The sequence below is a fragment of the Copadichromis virginalis genome, linkage group LG7 (genome assembly GCF_057382275.1).
Source record: "Copadichromis virginalis isolate Kocher_CV1m ecotype Utaka linkage group LG7, C_Virginalis_male_GT1.1, whole genome shotgun sequence".
Lineage (NCBI taxonomy): Eukaryota > Metazoa > Chordata > Actinopteri > Cichliformes > Cichlidae > Copadichromis > Copadichromis virginalis.
The window spans coordinates 57,264,625-57,280,962 of record NC_140624.1 but is presented as its reverse complement, the minus strand read 5'-3'; the positions used below and the strand labels follow the sequence as shown (position 1 = coordinate 57,280,962).

At 39.5% G+C, this 16,338-nt stretch overlaps 1 protein-coding gene across 2 annotated transcripts in view; it reads right to left on the bottom strand.

Annotated features, from left to right (window-relative positions):
* ttc28 (tetratricopeptide repeat domain 28) overlaps window positions 1-16,338 on the bottom strand; it is a 166,352-nt gene that overhangs the window by 6,014 nt on the left and 144,000 nt on the right. The window contains exons 18-31 of one of the 2 annotated variants that reach the window (XM_085464402.1): window positions 15,084-15,193; window positions 12,139-12,268; window positions 11,668-11,895; window positions 9,210-9,384; window positions 7,319-7,459; window positions 6,003-6,147; window positions 5,703-5,882; window positions 4,976-5,544; window positions 4,639-4,886; window positions 3,848-3,972; window positions 2,526-2,603; window positions 2,272-2,431; window positions 1,689-1,765; window positions 275-298 (exon numbers count right to left, since the gene is read on the bottom strand). In XM_085464402.1, the coding sequence (XP_085320528.1) occupies window positions 275-298; window positions 1,689-1,765; window positions 2,272-2,431; window positions 2,526-2,603; window positions 3,848-3,972; window positions 4,639-4,886; window positions 4,976-5,544; window positions 5,703-5,882; window positions 6,003-6,147; window positions 7,319-7,459; window positions 9,210-9,384; window positions 11,668-11,895; window positions 12,139-12,268; window positions 15,084-15,193 (2,390 nt within the window). The remainder of the gene's footprint in view (window positions 1-274; window positions 299-1,688; window positions 1,766-2,271; window positions 2,432-2,525; window positions 2,604-3,847; window positions 3,973-4,638; window positions 4,887-4,975; window positions 5,545-5,702; window positions 5,883-6,002; window positions 6,148-7,318; window positions 7,460-9,209; window positions 9,385-11,667; window positions 11,896-12,138; window positions 12,269-15,083; window positions 15,194-16,338) is intronic. The other variant, XM_085464403.1, reaches the window with a different exon arrangement.

Genomic DNA, 16,338 nt, shown 5'->3' with positions numbered 1-16,338 from the left:
AAGAAGATATAATGACTGGAGTGCTGGATGAGTGTTTATACTTTTTCAGTTTTTAACTTATTTATTACCTCACATTTGAGAACATATAAGGATTGTATTAAATAAAAATACTCCAGTGTAAATCAACAATTCTCAATAAACAAGGACAGATAAAGCACGCACTTCACAAAGAATATTCAAATAAAACATCTTAGTGTCTGAATGTGTTTGTGCCTGCTTTGACGAGTGTTGTACTTTTGAACTCAAGCCAGAAGTTTCATCATGAAACACTTACCATTCCTGCCACACTTTTAACTGCCTTTGTGAGGTGTGTATGACAGAAGAAGAAACAGAACTTTAGTTATTTATTTTTGTGTAATTGTTGTGTTTGAATTACTGTATTCGCAGCCATGCATGAATGATGATGTGCTTATGCAGGCAATTCTTGATGATACCCATATAGTATTTATGGAGGGCTACAGCAAGCAAAGAATGATGAAACCAAACAAATGACTGCAAAATGAAAAATTAGAGTGAAGAGTGGGGGGTGCTCTGCACTTTACCAACTAGCTATACAAGCAATCTGTTTTAGTTATGAGTGGTTAAAAGACAAGTGTGCAGAATATCTCATGACCATGCTGACCAGATGCATGCTAGGGTTGGGAAACAACAATGCATGCAGTGTTGAGGGTGTTTGCAGAAAGCAGTCATGCAAATGAACTAGATTACTAACCATATTCAGTAAATTTTACTTCCCTACAGTTATGGAAAAAAATGGAAATCTCTCTCTTTCTGTATATATGCAATGCATGTGGGAACTATGGATGAATAGAAATATAACATCCTCACTGACTAAGAAGCACCTAATAGCTCAGGGCATCAATTAATGGTGCAACATCAGTAGAACACAGTTACTATCAAAGCTAGAGGTTGAGAGGCTACAACCCAGTGGGAATGAGTGAGCAGTGTGGACACAATGAGCCGACCCTGATAGAAGAAGCATTGGAAGTGAACTAGATGACGCTTAGCTACCTACAATGACAGAATTGCTGTTTTTACACCAGGACTCTAAGATCAGGCAAGCCGACCGGAGCTCTGCCTGGATTGACCATAAGACTCAGCCTATGACTCAGTGCCTTGAATAGTGTACAGGAACATCTGAGCTGCATATGGACTAAAAGTCCCCACTTTCAGATGGGGGGAGGGGGGGGGGGGAGGCACTGCAAAGGTGGTTAAGAATAATAGGGGTATGGTCATGTCGGACTTTGAGTTCCAGACAGACAAGCAGCTACTGGCCAACCAACATGACATAGTGGTGGACAGCAACACTGGGAAGAAGGGCCACAAGAAAATAGAGAGTTACCAGGGCCAGGAGGAGAAACTGGAGTAGATGTGGAAGGTAAAGTCCAAAGTTGTCCCAATGGTAATAGAAACATTAGGAGCTGTAACCCCAAAACAGAGGTCTCTGTTCAGTTGGTCCTTCAGCCCCTGGTACAGCTAAAATAGAACACCCAAACTCCGAGGCCTCTGGTAGAGCACCCAAGTTTAAGCAACACAATAATACCATCCCCCAGCTTTTTGAGCTTGGAACTCTCAACGTTACTTAGGTAAAGGCCAAGAATAAAAACAGGTGGTGGAGGGAGATCTTATTTTTTGATGTGCGTAGTTCTTCAACCACTGTCATGACCACCTGTCCAACATGATAGTACCTTATGAATGAGCTGTTCTCCAGCCTCAGATGCTGTGACCAGCTTACAGAGTGCCTGTAAGGCTGGAGGAGTAAGACCTGGGGATGCACAGAAAGTTAATCAGAAATTTCTATAGCACTGTCATATCTTGATCACGAACAACTAATACAACCTAGTGTAACATTTTACAAAAGAGCTATAAGTTGAAATAAAAATATAATCTGAATTATTCTCTTGCTAATATAGGGTATCTTGCAAAAGTGAGTACACCCCTCACATTTTTGTAAATATTTCGTTACATCTTTTCATGGGACAACACTGAAGATATGATAGTTTGATACAATGTAAAGGCAATAATGGCTGTGTGTTAAATTATTTAGAGGGGACAGCAAATTTACACTGTTGTACAAGCTGTACACTGAGTACTTTGCATTATATCAAAGTGTCATATCTTCAGTGTTGTCCCATGAAAAGATATAATAACATTTTTACAAAAATGTGAGGGTTGTACTCACTTTTGTGAGATACTGTACATTAAACAAATATGATTTTATCAGTATGACTGACATAGGAGATGTTTTGAATAATGGAAAAACTCTGTTACCAAGCAGTGACTGTAGAGTGGTACTGCACTGCTGCAGTCGATCCCCAGGATCTGACATAGGAAAAAAAACTGCCGCAGGGAGTCCAGCAACACTACCAGAGAAGTCCAACCGAAAACCCACTGCAGAGAGTAGGGCCTGCCACCCAGGCACCCCGCCGACCTTACCCAGCACAGAGGAGACATGTGGACATGAACAGAGAATACACAAAGGTTGACATTTAAAGAGAAGGAGAAGGAAAGACCAACACACAGACCTTATTCTCCACACTTTGCTGCGATGTGTACATTGGGTTACACTGGCCACTCTGAATGCGCTGTAGTGATTTCTCAACCTGTGGACAGAAACAGGCACAAATTGTGTTATTTAATCAGACTGGAATGTTCAGATGTGGGAAAAATGTGTTTTGAGTTGCCATTCACAAACAATTTAACATTTTCTGGACAGGACAAAACTGAAAGAAAATTAAAAGAAAACATCTTGATTGATAATCATGCATTTCATTAGCAATCAAGATGTTTTCTTTGTGTTGAACACAATCATGGGTGCTTCCTTAAGAAGCATTTTAATTCCAGAATTCACCAGAAAATAGCTTTACCATTTCTCATTGATACCGCAGATCTCTGTGCGTGGATTGTGGAGTGATATTTATACAGCAGTTTTCTAGTCTAAGCTCTACTACAAGCCTCATTCACACATTCATACTGCACTTTATTCCATAAAAGAGGACCGTAGCCACAATGGCAGCACTCACTGACATCATTCTGGACTCTGCATCTTTAAGGCTTTAATGTTAGGTTAGCATTTTACCCCCCTGCCATGCTATTTAGAGCCAGACGTGACCATAATGCTCTAAGGTATCAGCTAACACCAGCATGCTGGAACCGCAATGACTGTGAAATTTCGGCAACATGCTCTGATGGAAGTCTGATGATGATAACTAAAGTTATGATTCACTGTATTCGATTTTTATTGATCTTCATGAGAGCTAAGTATAGTCTCCCCAGTCTGTCTCGCTAACACATTTGAATTCTTTTTCCTTAGATGGAGGGAAAGTGATGTCCCCAAATCAAGAGGGGTAGAGATAAGAAGCACTGCAGAAAAAAAGCAATTTGCTGTCAAAGTAGGTTAACACGTTCACACAGACCTTGCGCTGAATGTAATGACTTTCTTTATTGTTCAATACTTCTTTGATGCAAAGTCATAAAGTCATTAAAATAGCTCAGTATGAATTATCTAAACTTAATATAATGTTTTCATATGGGTTTTTAAAAACTTTTTTCAATCAACAGTCTTTAATTAAATGACATAAAATAACTGCTATAAAAAGCAGTTAAGCCAGTATTCACATTTGTGATCTTTACAATAGTTAATCTTTGGATGCTCTGACAAAAAATAAAAGCCACATTTCTAATTAAAGTGATTAAAGTCATGCTCATTTAAGATTTTCCAGTAGTATTTATGACAAATCGGCTGTCGTTTTATTGAACTGATATCTAAATTCATCTTTTGAATTTTAAACTTACTAATAGAAAACTAATAGAGAAAGCGAGACTGCAAAGTTTGAAGAAGTCTTACCAAGTGTAACAACACTCTCAGGGCATCCCTGGCCCTCTCTGGGTACTGAAGGATCTCTACCAGGGCTTGGCCAACCAGTGACATGGGACTGTTCAGCTTTACATCATTGCCAATAAGCATGTAACCTAAAAAAATACAACAAAACACATCTTTCGGTTTCTCGTGCATATTGAAACTGTGTTTTTTGGAGTTCTGAAATGTAAATGTAGCCGTCTCCAAAGCACCTTGGGTTAGCTTCTGTTGTTTAAATGTGCTGTAAGTTATGAATAAAATAGGCATGACATGTTTAAGGTAAAATTTTCATCGCCAGTAAATAACTTATGTAACACAGTGGGCTACATAATAAACTTGAAGAATAGAAACAAAGTGTTGATCCTGCTGTACTAGTATCGACCCAAAATCAATACCAGCATTGGTATCAATGCTATCGATAATTGGATTGATCCGCCCACTTCTAGTTCATGGTTTGCTCTTTCTCATACCTTGCTTGAACACACATATCACTGCTGACCAGTAACACCCCAACAGACTTGCCATATTGGATACAGTGGCCACAACAATTATTCTTTTTTTTAGTTTATAGCGTTTACGTATCATCTAACATATCTCAGACATTGACATTGCTAAGTTGTACAAACTAATTGGTTCCTTTTAGCTCATTTGAACGAAGAAATTGGTTAGCTGATAAATGCTCCACTATATTTTACAGCTACTCCTCTTGTGTCTGCGTGCTGTGGCTCAAAGCAACTGAGTCAAGCTTTAGTATTTTACATTAATGATTGTTTGCTAACCAGCCCAGTTGGAGGGGTGTGAGAAGTGCTTGCTGCTCTGCAGTGTCTTCATGGCTTCCGTCAGAGCTGCACTGGCTTTGGTCCCATTGTGAAGAGCTGTGTAGAAGGTGTGTGTGAACAGTTTAGAGGCAGCTACTGGCACAGGCCACAAAGAGACACACACACACTGGACCCCTGCAGCCAAGAACGCTCGAGTCAACCCCACAACTCCATCTGCTGTTACCTTGCTGCCGGACTCTGGGTACAACCTGAGGTGGCAAAGGGTCAAAGAGTTACATGGGACAGTCAAAAGCTAAGAAAAGCCTGTGTAAAAAACCAAATCTGTGAATAGTTATACCTCAGGACCACCAGTTTGACAGTCAGACAAAGGTCCAGTATATCAGCAGCAGTAAGAAGGAAATCTTGAAGTGGTGGACTATCACAGATACTCTCTACCTCACACACACTTTCACCATCCTCACTCCTTTCATCTGCTCCTCTGAGTCTCTCTGGGCTGCTCTTTGAAAACAAACCCTTCACTTTTCCACCATGATCTGCTGCTTCGCCTGACACTGACATCCTGCGGGGTGATTTCTCCTTTGGTCGGCCACCTGCCCCATCTCCTCCAGCATGCTCTTGGCTAGGGGCAAGGACCAAAGCTGCAAGCTTCCAAGATATATGTGTGGCAAAGTGAACACACTCTGCTTGACTCAGAGCTGCTAAAATGCGATCCTTTGTGGCATTGGCTCCCGTTAGGGGATGACATCCCAGCTGCTCTCCCAGCCACAGGGCTTCCTCTTGGGCTGAGGGTAAGGGCCCCCATAGCCAACGGTCCATGACACTCGGTGGCAAATGAGGTGCACCGACCACTGCAGCCATTGAGCCTCCATCTGGACAAAATAAGTGTCCACTGCGTCGAGCATGAGGCTGCAGTTTGAACACATTTGATACAGAAATATTATAATAAGCAATAAATATTTTAAATAATTAATTGAATAAACACATATGTCGGAATAGTTTGACAAATACAATATATGTTACTTTACATCGATTATCAGAAATCAAAGGGTACCAAAATGACTTACCTTTATTGTTGCTCCCAGGCTGGCTAAAGAAGGTACAGAAATTAGACTGAACCTTTCATACAGGTACTCATTAGAGGAGCTGCCTTTGAGCAAGGCAAATGGAATTAGGTATAATTCTCCCTCCAGAACTAACACAAGTTGTCTGTGTCTACCCACGGGTCCACTACTGTGCATCAGGCCCTGTATAGAGAGAGGTGGAGGGCAATCGTAACACACAGATTTGTGTGAAAAACCATAAAGAAGACAAATTCAAATCGTGAATTGAAATATAAGTCTTTCCTTGGAGACACACATACATACCCCTTCCATTGGCGCTATGAGCAAGTCATAAAGGGCCCGCAGAGGAGGTTTGCCAGTGTTACTTGGTCTGAAGAGGGGAGAAGATAAGCCGTCCTTTACTGGAGATACAGTGGTACTGTACAGACTCGTCATGCTCTGACAGCTTCTATTAGAGGCAGAAATACACAAGAAATGTAATACACTCCAACATATAGTTATCCTGTTTGAAAACAGCTATGAACCTATAATCATGATGATGTTATAGTCATGCAGCTCTATGAAGCTCTACTTAAGCACTGGTGATATTAACTGAATGGTAATGTTAGCTTGCTAACTTGCTCATCAGGATTTTGAGTAATGTGTTATAGTTTAACATTTCCTTTTTTGTCACAATGAACAGAAGTTTTGCAAATTCAAGTAACTATAAAAACATATTTGCAATGTTTTTGTTTCCCTTCAAGTTCCTATGCATACTGCTTCTTACAAGTTAAATGTATCTAATCCTATGAAGACCTTTGTATTATGACTGCAACTGCAATATTTTGTGCCCATATTTTGTATCATGATGATCTGTTTAGTTTCCAATTAGATCCGATTTTTCACTGCATGTTTCAAAATGTTTTAAATGTTTAAATTATTCGTTGTGTAGCAACACCTTGTAGAGTTTGTGTTATGTTTAAATGTAGTGGGAAAAAAAAGTTGTGAAAAATGGACTTCTCATAGTTGTAGATTTCTGTTTAAATACTGTATTATTGAGTTATTCTTGGTCATTTTGGACTTATGTCAGGTTCACTTCCTGTCGTTATCATTTGTCCCTTCTTAGTAATCGTCTGGGGTACTGACTTGATTCGAATTTGTCTTGCCTGTGTCCAGTTATCCAGCCAGCGTTCCCAATGTACAGTATACATGCACACCTCCTGTCCGTTAGTTCACACTTCATAGACTGTCCTGTTTTCTTTGGAGCCAAGTGATCCAGCAGTTTCTTGTGGTCCTTGTTTATGACCTTTTGCTATGATTCATGAACTTGGTTATTCTTTACCTGTTTTATTTTCCCCATTGCCTGTCTATCATCTGTTTTGGAATTAAAATTAGAACTTTGGGCTTTTTCTTTTTCTTGTTTTGCATTTTTGGTTAGCCACTAGTTAGCTTTTAGTTTGGCCAAATCTCTCAATGTAAGATAAATTGAAAAAAGCTTGTTGCTAATAATGTAGTAGAGGAGATGCAGTACCAACTCACTATGCAGTGAAGTTAAGTAAAGTCAGAGCTAAACCTAAAGTAGCACCCTCTGGACATATAGCCAATATACTCTCGCAGTTTACAAGAACTCTGAGTCAAACCTGTTGAAGAGATTATTTCTGGACACCATGTGGAGATAGCCTGTAGGGTCTGTGGCAGAGATGAGTTTTTTGTTCAGCTCCTCAAACTGCTGCTCCAACAGATCTCCAGCTTCACTCTCTGTCTCACTACTTGAGAAGACTCTGCAAAATGGCAATAGAGACAGTGATACATAATTGTTCTATTATACAGCCTTGTCTAAAGATTGCAACCAAAATGCTAGGTGCATGCATATATCTCTAACAGTGTCAACTCAAAAGCATAAGTATGGTCAAACATTCTGTTTACAAGCAGAAGCCAATCAAAAGAAGGCAGGCTTAAAAAGAGGGCGGTCTTAAAGGGAGAGAAGAAAGTAGTTTGTTTCAGACTGATGAATGAACTGACAATCTTAGGAAAATGTACAAAAGGAAGAAACAAGTAGTAATTAATTACTGGAGCAGTATGTGATAGAGCGATGACTTGGAATTAAAATAACTTTTTATGGAATCCTCTGGCTGTAGATTTTACACACTCAGGAAGGTAATAGCAGTTTCTGATACCTGGATACATGCTAAAGGGCAGTAAAGTGCTACTAGTGGTTTGGAAAACATTTTTATGCTGTGTATCTGCAAAAACTTGTCATGCTTAGATGAGTGGGACTCATAATAAACCACACACAACAGCGTGAATCACCACACACACACACACACACACACACACACACACACACACACACACACACACACACACACACACACACACACACACACACACACACACACACACACCAGAAGTAGTGAATCTGCTGGCTGCAGTGACTCCACTGCAGTGGTTTTCACAGTAAGTTGAGATGCAGTTTGTATGGGGGAACATTTGCTGGCACAACACATGGTAGTGATTTACAAAGTCATCCAGCTATGCCAACCAAGGCCTGAGAGTTGTGGGCAGTATAATTGAGAATAGAGAAAACTGGCAGGAGAGAGCAGGAAAAAAGGAAGACAGACACAAAGCATGCGTCTTCTCTATCATGTTTTGCTCACTTTTGTTTAAATGAGAGAAGGTTCACCTACAATCTATTCCAAAAGTTTGTACAGAACTTCATGGAAATCTTGGATTGCCCGATTAACTCTAAGCCTCAAATGTCAAACACATGGTAAGCCTACAAAAAAAGTCAATGTCTCCAAAGTCAGTCTGACTCTTTCTTTGTATAAAATGTAATTGGAGTCCATCAAGCTAATGTCAAGACAAATCATCCAAAGCCTCAAATATTAACCATGCTAGCCCCAGACAGAAAAGTCATATCTCTACAATAACTGAGATTTATCTTCTGTAGACAATGACATGTACCACATTACCATAGGGTGACTTAATAACAATGATCTTAAAAACAGTTCCACAGTTTAGCACACCAATGAAACAATTTTGACCAGATTAGAGGTTTTTCATTATTTTTTTTAATGCCTGTGTTTTCTGGGCTGACAGTCTTTCTCTTGGATACTGCTAGACTCTGCCTGGAAGCCTATCCTTTCTTCAGATATGTAAAATGTACTATACACAGAGGGAAATACAGATTGAAAATGCATCTATAGTGATTAATAACATATTTACCATAGTTGTTAAGCTCAACACAACTGGTCAACCACGTAATTTTTCTTTGTATGTGTGCTAGTAGTCAGACAGGGATTTAAGACATGTCACAAAACTTTGAACATCAGCCTCGTGGAAAGGCTTAAACATATGCTCATGAGACCATGAAATATCTGCATTACGCTCCATTAACCTGTTTAATGGAATAAAGTTGTCACTGTCAGCTACAAAGTTATGTCAGCAGTATGAGGCATAAAGAAAATACTTCATTGAATTAAAAGGTGCTGGTAACAATCATTCACTGGCATCTATCAAAGGTGGCACTACCTGTTATAATGACTATCCACTCCCAGAGCCTCTCTAGCATTGTGGATGTATTGCTCCAGAGAAAGGGAACCTCCAACAGCTCCTTCTCCACTTTGTGGGCTCCCATTACCATCCTTGAACTCAGACACCTCCAGTCCTGCTTCTCCAAGACACACCTCATTAAACTTCACGATACCTGTAACATTTCAGGAAAAACATAAGCAGGTTACAGCACTATGTGTGTGCCCATTTGTCAGCATGTGTGTGTGTGTGTGGCAGTATGTAGTGCAGACACTAAATGGTGCTTCCGTCGTTGTTTCTTAAGGGTCCCCTTAGAGGAAAAGCCATGCAGCCAAAGAGTGATCATCTTTGCAGTATAAATTTCCTCAAATGTCATATCTGATATATGTAGATATAAGTGACATTTCAGCCTGCAGGTAGCCCTGGAGGAAAGACTGCAAAAAGTGTTCACCCTTTGAAGAGAATTAGTGGTAAATGTCACCCTAGCATTACAAAGACCTTAAGGATGATCGTCTCAGTCAAGACCCTTTTTGGTTTTGTCTCACAGAACTTAAATGAATTCCCACTGAAGTCATGACAACATCACTACATCTCAGTATCCCATGCCACAGCAGTTATGACAACTTATAGTACAACACAGATAGTACAACTCTGTTTTTTTTATACCAAAGATATAATCCCTGCTTTTTTTTTTTTAACATTTATACATGCTCTTATGCCTTCCCATCCCATTGGAATGGGTGTAGGACGGGTGGTAGAGTGTGTGTGATAATTATAAAAGCTGCATGCATGCAGTGCTTTAAGTAATCAATAAGCCTTGAAAAGTGCATATAGATCCAGTCCATTACAGACTACTGTAGTCATATTACTTAAATGTTATTGATGACTAAACTGAAAAGTTCTTCAGGCCCATGGAAACATGAATCCCTTTCTACAACAGCTGTGTTAAGACCAATTCCAAATGATTTTGCAAACCTGAATTTCATACTTCTCATTAAAGCATTACTTAATCATGATTATTGACTTAATTGGAAGTGGACACCAGTATCAGTACATTTATAATTATGCACCTATTAATCCCTTTAAAAATATGGGACATTTTATTTACAACTATTTTAGAAAAAAAGCACAGAAATATCTGAACGTCTTTTCTCATCTCCAAAATCTCAGTAACGGAGGGACGGAACATGGTCCACTCTGACTCAGTGTCTCCAGCCTCACTTAGTGTGCTGTAAAAGTTCTGCTGGAGGTGGGAGTAGAAGATCTCACAGACCAGGGCCTCTGCCAGACACTCCCACTGCATCGTCACTACACATCTGGGGACATCAGGCCTGTCCAGCATCATCCCCATCACACGTGAGACCTGATCCAACTCAGTACCAAGTAGTGATCGCTTGAATGCTCTGATATTATCTTTACCCGAGTATCCAAGACATGTGGACAGAGATCTGATAATATAATTACGAAATCAATCATGAACTTGCATACTAGAGCATCCTGTGTTAAGTGTACTAATGGACACCATTATACTCAAACCAGGTGTTCAGGACAGACCAGTCCTTGGGTTACATTGAGTAGGCCATTTCTTTCAATGTACTCCAGTATAACAGTGGAGTCCCCAGCAGATACAGGGACTCTAAGGAAGCCAGGCACACTGAACTGTTGGAAGGTGCAAGAAAGAAACAATCCTATCCCCTAAGGAAAACCTGAGCGTACAGGCACCAAGCGACAAGTATGCAAATATACCCATTTCTTCTCACCATCTATCACTGAGGGTAGCCTCATGCATCAGCTTAGGCTACTTGAATCACAAAGTGCAGAGGATTAGTAAGGAGGTAGTGAGGGTAACTATGAAGAGGATGAAGAGTGGAAAGGGTTAGAGGCAGGATGGAGTGGCTGGAGATGTGTGTCAGGCAGAAAGAAAAGGTTTATAGGAGGATAGTGAGGCCTGCTATAATGTATGGCTTGCAGACAGTAGCACTTACAAAAAGACATGGGGCAGAGGTCAAGCTGACTAAATTTAAGATGTTAAGATTTTAACTGGTAGTGACCAGGATGGACAACATTACAAATGAGTACATCAGAGAGACAGCTCAGGTTGAGCAGTTTGGAGAGAGGGAAGGTTGGAATGGTTGGACATGTGAAGAGGAGGAATAGTGGATATATTGGATAAATGACTTTGAAGATGGAGCTGCCAGGAAGACCACAGAGGTAGATCACTGGAGAGGTTTAATATTGTCACGTAAGAGGTCTGAGTATAGAAGATGATGGTAGGAATAGGGTGAGATGGAGATAGCTAAAGGGAGCAGCCTCAGGCTCCTTCCCAACCAGAAAAGTGATGCTCCATGTTCCTAAAGGCAACTTTGTCAGCCTACGACTCTGAATCTGAATGAAAAAAGCATCTTCAGTAATTTTATAAAACCGATCAGCTTAAGTTTGTGTAAGCGTGGCAGTGAACCTGTGCCTGGAGATATTAGCCAGCTGTACAGAAAGCCTTCTGCCAGAGAATAGTAGAGAACCATGGCCCTCTGACTGTTGACTGTTTCCAGGATGTGTTCTATGGTGACCGGGATGTAAGGGTCAGTGCTCGCTGCTTGCTGACTTCCTTTCTGGCGTTCCACTAGGAGATCAGCAAAGGCACGTGTGCGCCCTCGCTCAGCTATAGCTAGTGCCTCATCGTGCCGGCCTGAAAGAATAGGAACATGTGGAGCTGTGAGTTAAAAAGGAGCAGATCTGAAAGAGCAGACTCTTTATTCTGGTAGCATTGATAAAGAAATACAACTATCAGACATTAGGTGATAATTTGTGCCTTATTAACAGAGACCAATGTATAAGATGCAAAAATGAGAACAGCTAACATACAAAGTGATGTACAGTAATTTATGCCACAAAGAAACAACACAACAGGTCAAGAGGCCAGTTCTGTCACCTAAGCTGACGAGGACTCTCTGGAGAGCCTGGTACGAACTGGTTTGCAGATCAAACAGGGAGAGCTTGTAATCCATACTGTGCTGCATCTCATGACGAATTGCCTCAAATAGCATAGATGCTTTGTATAACTGGAACAAATATCAAATAAACATACATTGCAATGAGTACCAATCCACAAATATACAAACCATCCATTGTTCCAGTGTTCAGCTGGATTTAGACTGTGAAGACATTTTTATACTCTTCACACCTTTTAATGTGTCTCCATGGTTTGTTGTAAATCACCTGCATTTGTTATTCGTTAACAACTTTTGTATTTATTTTTTGTGTATTGTGTGATCTAAATGGCCAGGCTTTATTTCAAACCTGTTTGAGCATATAGGTACAGTGCTGGCCACTGGGTGGCAGTATATACGCACAGCAAGAGTTGGGAGTGTTTTGGCTCACTTTTCACCATGAAACGGAGAAGCAAAGTTATTATAATTGTGCATTTTCTAATAGCTAAAAAAATATTTTCAGTTTTTGCTTTCATTTTATTTACAGCATAGTTCTTTAAAACAGTTTTAAATGAAGATTATGTTATGATATGTTTAATGTTTGTCATTATGTTAGTTTTAATACATTCAGAACCTTACAATAACAATACAGCAAGAAAAACAAATGACACACAGTCACAGATTGTATTCATAGGTAGTCCTATATTCAAAACATCACACAGATATATTCCATTTTGATAGAATGCATTTAGTTATGTTATATTTATCAATTTTTAATAATAAATTTTTTAACCTGTTACTGTTACAGACAGTAACTCTCTTCTCTTTTCCTTGTTGCTTAACTTGCAGTTCTAGTTATAGAAAGAAACTAAGAAATAAACATTAAATTGTTTAAAAAATTGTCTTTAGTGTTAAATGACAAAATCTGATTTGGCACCATTACCATGAAGAACTGAAGGCGGTGTTAGTTTTAAATTATATTAACTGTCATGGTTCCTGGTTGCTGGCCCAAGGTTTTTGCGTTTTCAGAATGTTTTGCGGTTTTCTTGTTTGGATTATCTTTCTATTATAGTTCAGTTCTCTTTCTCTTGGTCTTTAGGTTTATTTTGGGTTAAGATAAGACTTCTGTTTGAGTTCCATAAGCTTCTGTTTATGCTCTACTTTCCTAGTGCCTCTGAGTTTTATTTATTTTCCTAGTTAATGGTTTCTTGTTTAATTATGTTAATTCCCTTTCGTGTCCTAGTTTCATCTCTGTGTCTTGTTCTCAGTGTCTCCTGGAAGTCATTCTTCTCTCCCTCTTTAACGCTCTGTCTCTACAGTCGTGTCCCTGACAAAACCCTGACAGTTCTGTCAAGTTCATATATTTTAGTCTGGGTCTCAGTGTTTGTTACTTCCTGTTTCATTTAATAATCCGTTATCCCATGTGCATAATGTTTAGTTTTGCCTCCCCCTCCTCATTAGTCAGATTCAGTTCAGCTGCGTTCCCATGTGTCTCCATTTCCCCTAATCAACAGCCTGTGTATTAATTGTATGTCTCCCCTTGTCTTTAGTCATGTTCTCCCTCAAGCTGTGTGCTCTGTGCGGTCCATGGTCTGGGTTGTCTGAGTGATGAAATAACCAAATTATAATCAAAAATGTCACTCACATATTCCATTTTGATAGAATGCATTTAGTTAGGTAGCATTCTCTTACTTCTAGCTGAGTATTTATACAAAGGGTCATTTATTTACTTCTTTAACCCATTACTGTGTGTACTCAGACTGTAACTCCCTCGCCCATTTTCCCTCTCTCCCTCAGATTTGTGTTATGTATTTTAAATTTCTTAAGTTCAGCAATAAAGCAGCCTTTTGAGTTTATGTCTTATCTTCAGAATCCCGTGTTTGTGTCCAAAACCTGCCTGCCGTACAGCAAACCTGACACTGACAGTCATTTAATATCTTTTAAAAGTTTATATAATAAAAACTATGCAAATTCAACAATAATACCAGGTATTAATAAGACATAGTAATGCAGTAGAGAAAATTATTATCTGTCATAGATCAAAACAGTCTTAAGCAGTATTCTACACTTCTACACTGGATTTCTCACTTATGCAAACAAAGCTGGGAAACAAAGAATAATGAGGAAAAACCAAAGCTCTCTGTTAGCCTGTTAGTTACTGTTAGGCATTAGTAAAACTTTTCTTTGAAGTGGCTCTAACGCTGGACTCTAACACTTGGTGAATAAACTCTCATATGATGTGAGAATGTAACTCAACTGTTTGTCTGAGGGAAAGCATGACTTAAAAACACTCGTGGCTAACATTAGCTGGCATAATTTGGAGGCATAATGGCATAATGTGGAAGATATAATTGCACATTATTCTATGTATATTTATGAGTATGATATCCCTTTTTCTATTAAATAATCTAATAAAATCACCGGCTGTATCTTTAATTATTTATAGAACAAAAAGAGGGGTACACCCATTCACACTCACATTCACATATATGGCCAATTTAGAGTCACCAATCAATTTAATACATATGTCTTTGGGTTGTGGAAGGAAGCAAGTTCACCCAGAGAGAACCCACACGGGCACAAGGAAAACATGCAAACTCCACACAGAAAGGCACCAGCTACCTAGCAGGTTCAAACCAGTAACTTCATGCTGTGAGACAAGTAAGTTAATTTGTAAAATATGGTTCCTATTGCTCCCATATTGGTTTGAGTCTATAAAGACAGTATAGAAGGGTTTGCTTTATGGTTCATAAATTGTAATTGACAATTTGCTTTTTCAGTTGGATCTGCCCTGTGCTCATGGTGCCTATTTTCAGATGGCAAGGTAGAAAATGGTTCCTTGAGGTTTCACAAGATTTAACAATGTTTCTCTTAAATCTTAAATGCACACACACAAATTGCATCTTTGCAGTTGAGAACACATGCATAAATGCATACACATACACACCTGGTGCTGTGATTCCTCCAGGTTTCCACTGGCCCAAAGAGACAGGCCCAGGCGATGGCGTATCTTTGCTTCATCTTCTCTCCGACCTAACTGCTCTGCCAGACGCAGACCTAGGGAAACAGACAGCAGAAGAGATCAGACGCTAGTTCCAAGAGGCTGATGCGAAAATCATCTCTTCCAAAGTCCTGGCACTTTGACGCTTGTGACAACTGTTGCTGTACTGAAGTGAATTCTTACTGACTCAGCCAGCAGCACTCACATTTGCCATTCCTTTTCTCCCACTGTTTCTTTTGTCTTTCTTAACCCTTGTTTTTTTATGCAGCTGATTCAAATTCAATTCAAAAGTCTTGAAACCTTCTCCTTCATCTCAGATATGTTTCATCTACTCCTGCTGCGAAGGCGCAGGCAGTCATAGCAAGTTGTATTTAGTTCTCATTAGGCTCTCAGATTGTGCAGAAGCTCATCAAATATCAAGTTTTCTTCACGCTTCTCTGCCTGTTTGTCTCTGTCTGGGCCAGTGATGGTCTGTGTGAGTATTGGTTGGGAAAGTTAATTGGAGACACACAAGTGATTTTTTTTTTTACTCTGTCCTAACCTCAACTCTGAGCTGAAATTCTTTTTGCTTGTCGAGCTAATGATCAATTAAAATCCAGAGGATCTGTGAGCCAAGTGACAAAGCATGACTCTGTCTTAGAGGCTCGATGAAGCCTGGATGAGTTCATAAATTAACCCAGTCACTCATTTTAAGATCCATTACAATTAGACTGTATTTTAATTTTATCAGCCTTTTAATGTGCGCATGTCTTTTTAATAGGAAAGAGATCAAAATGGGATTATTTTCAACAAGGTTGATGAGACACAAATATGTGTTCCAAAGAGAAGTCTAGTTAGAGATGTAGTTAAATCAAACAGGATTATCGACAACAACCTGCCTGAAGGAAACCACACTCCAGGGTACACAGCTGAGCACTGATCCTGTATTAGCCTGTGTCAGACTCATAAATACCTTTCATGCTTCTTGAGGATTTCAAAAACACCTCGCAATGTTCTCAGTCTTAAACAACTCCGACTTTAAAGAAGATACTCACACGTAGATCAAAGTATGTGCTAAGAGCCAGAGCCTCCCTACATGGTCTCTGTACGACTGCAGGGGGAAAATGGTGACTAAGTTTTTGCTCGCTTTTCATCACAAGTTTGTGGATACATGTCAAAAATGTATAGTGCTTTTGAACACAGTGGAAAAGTTTAGATCAAA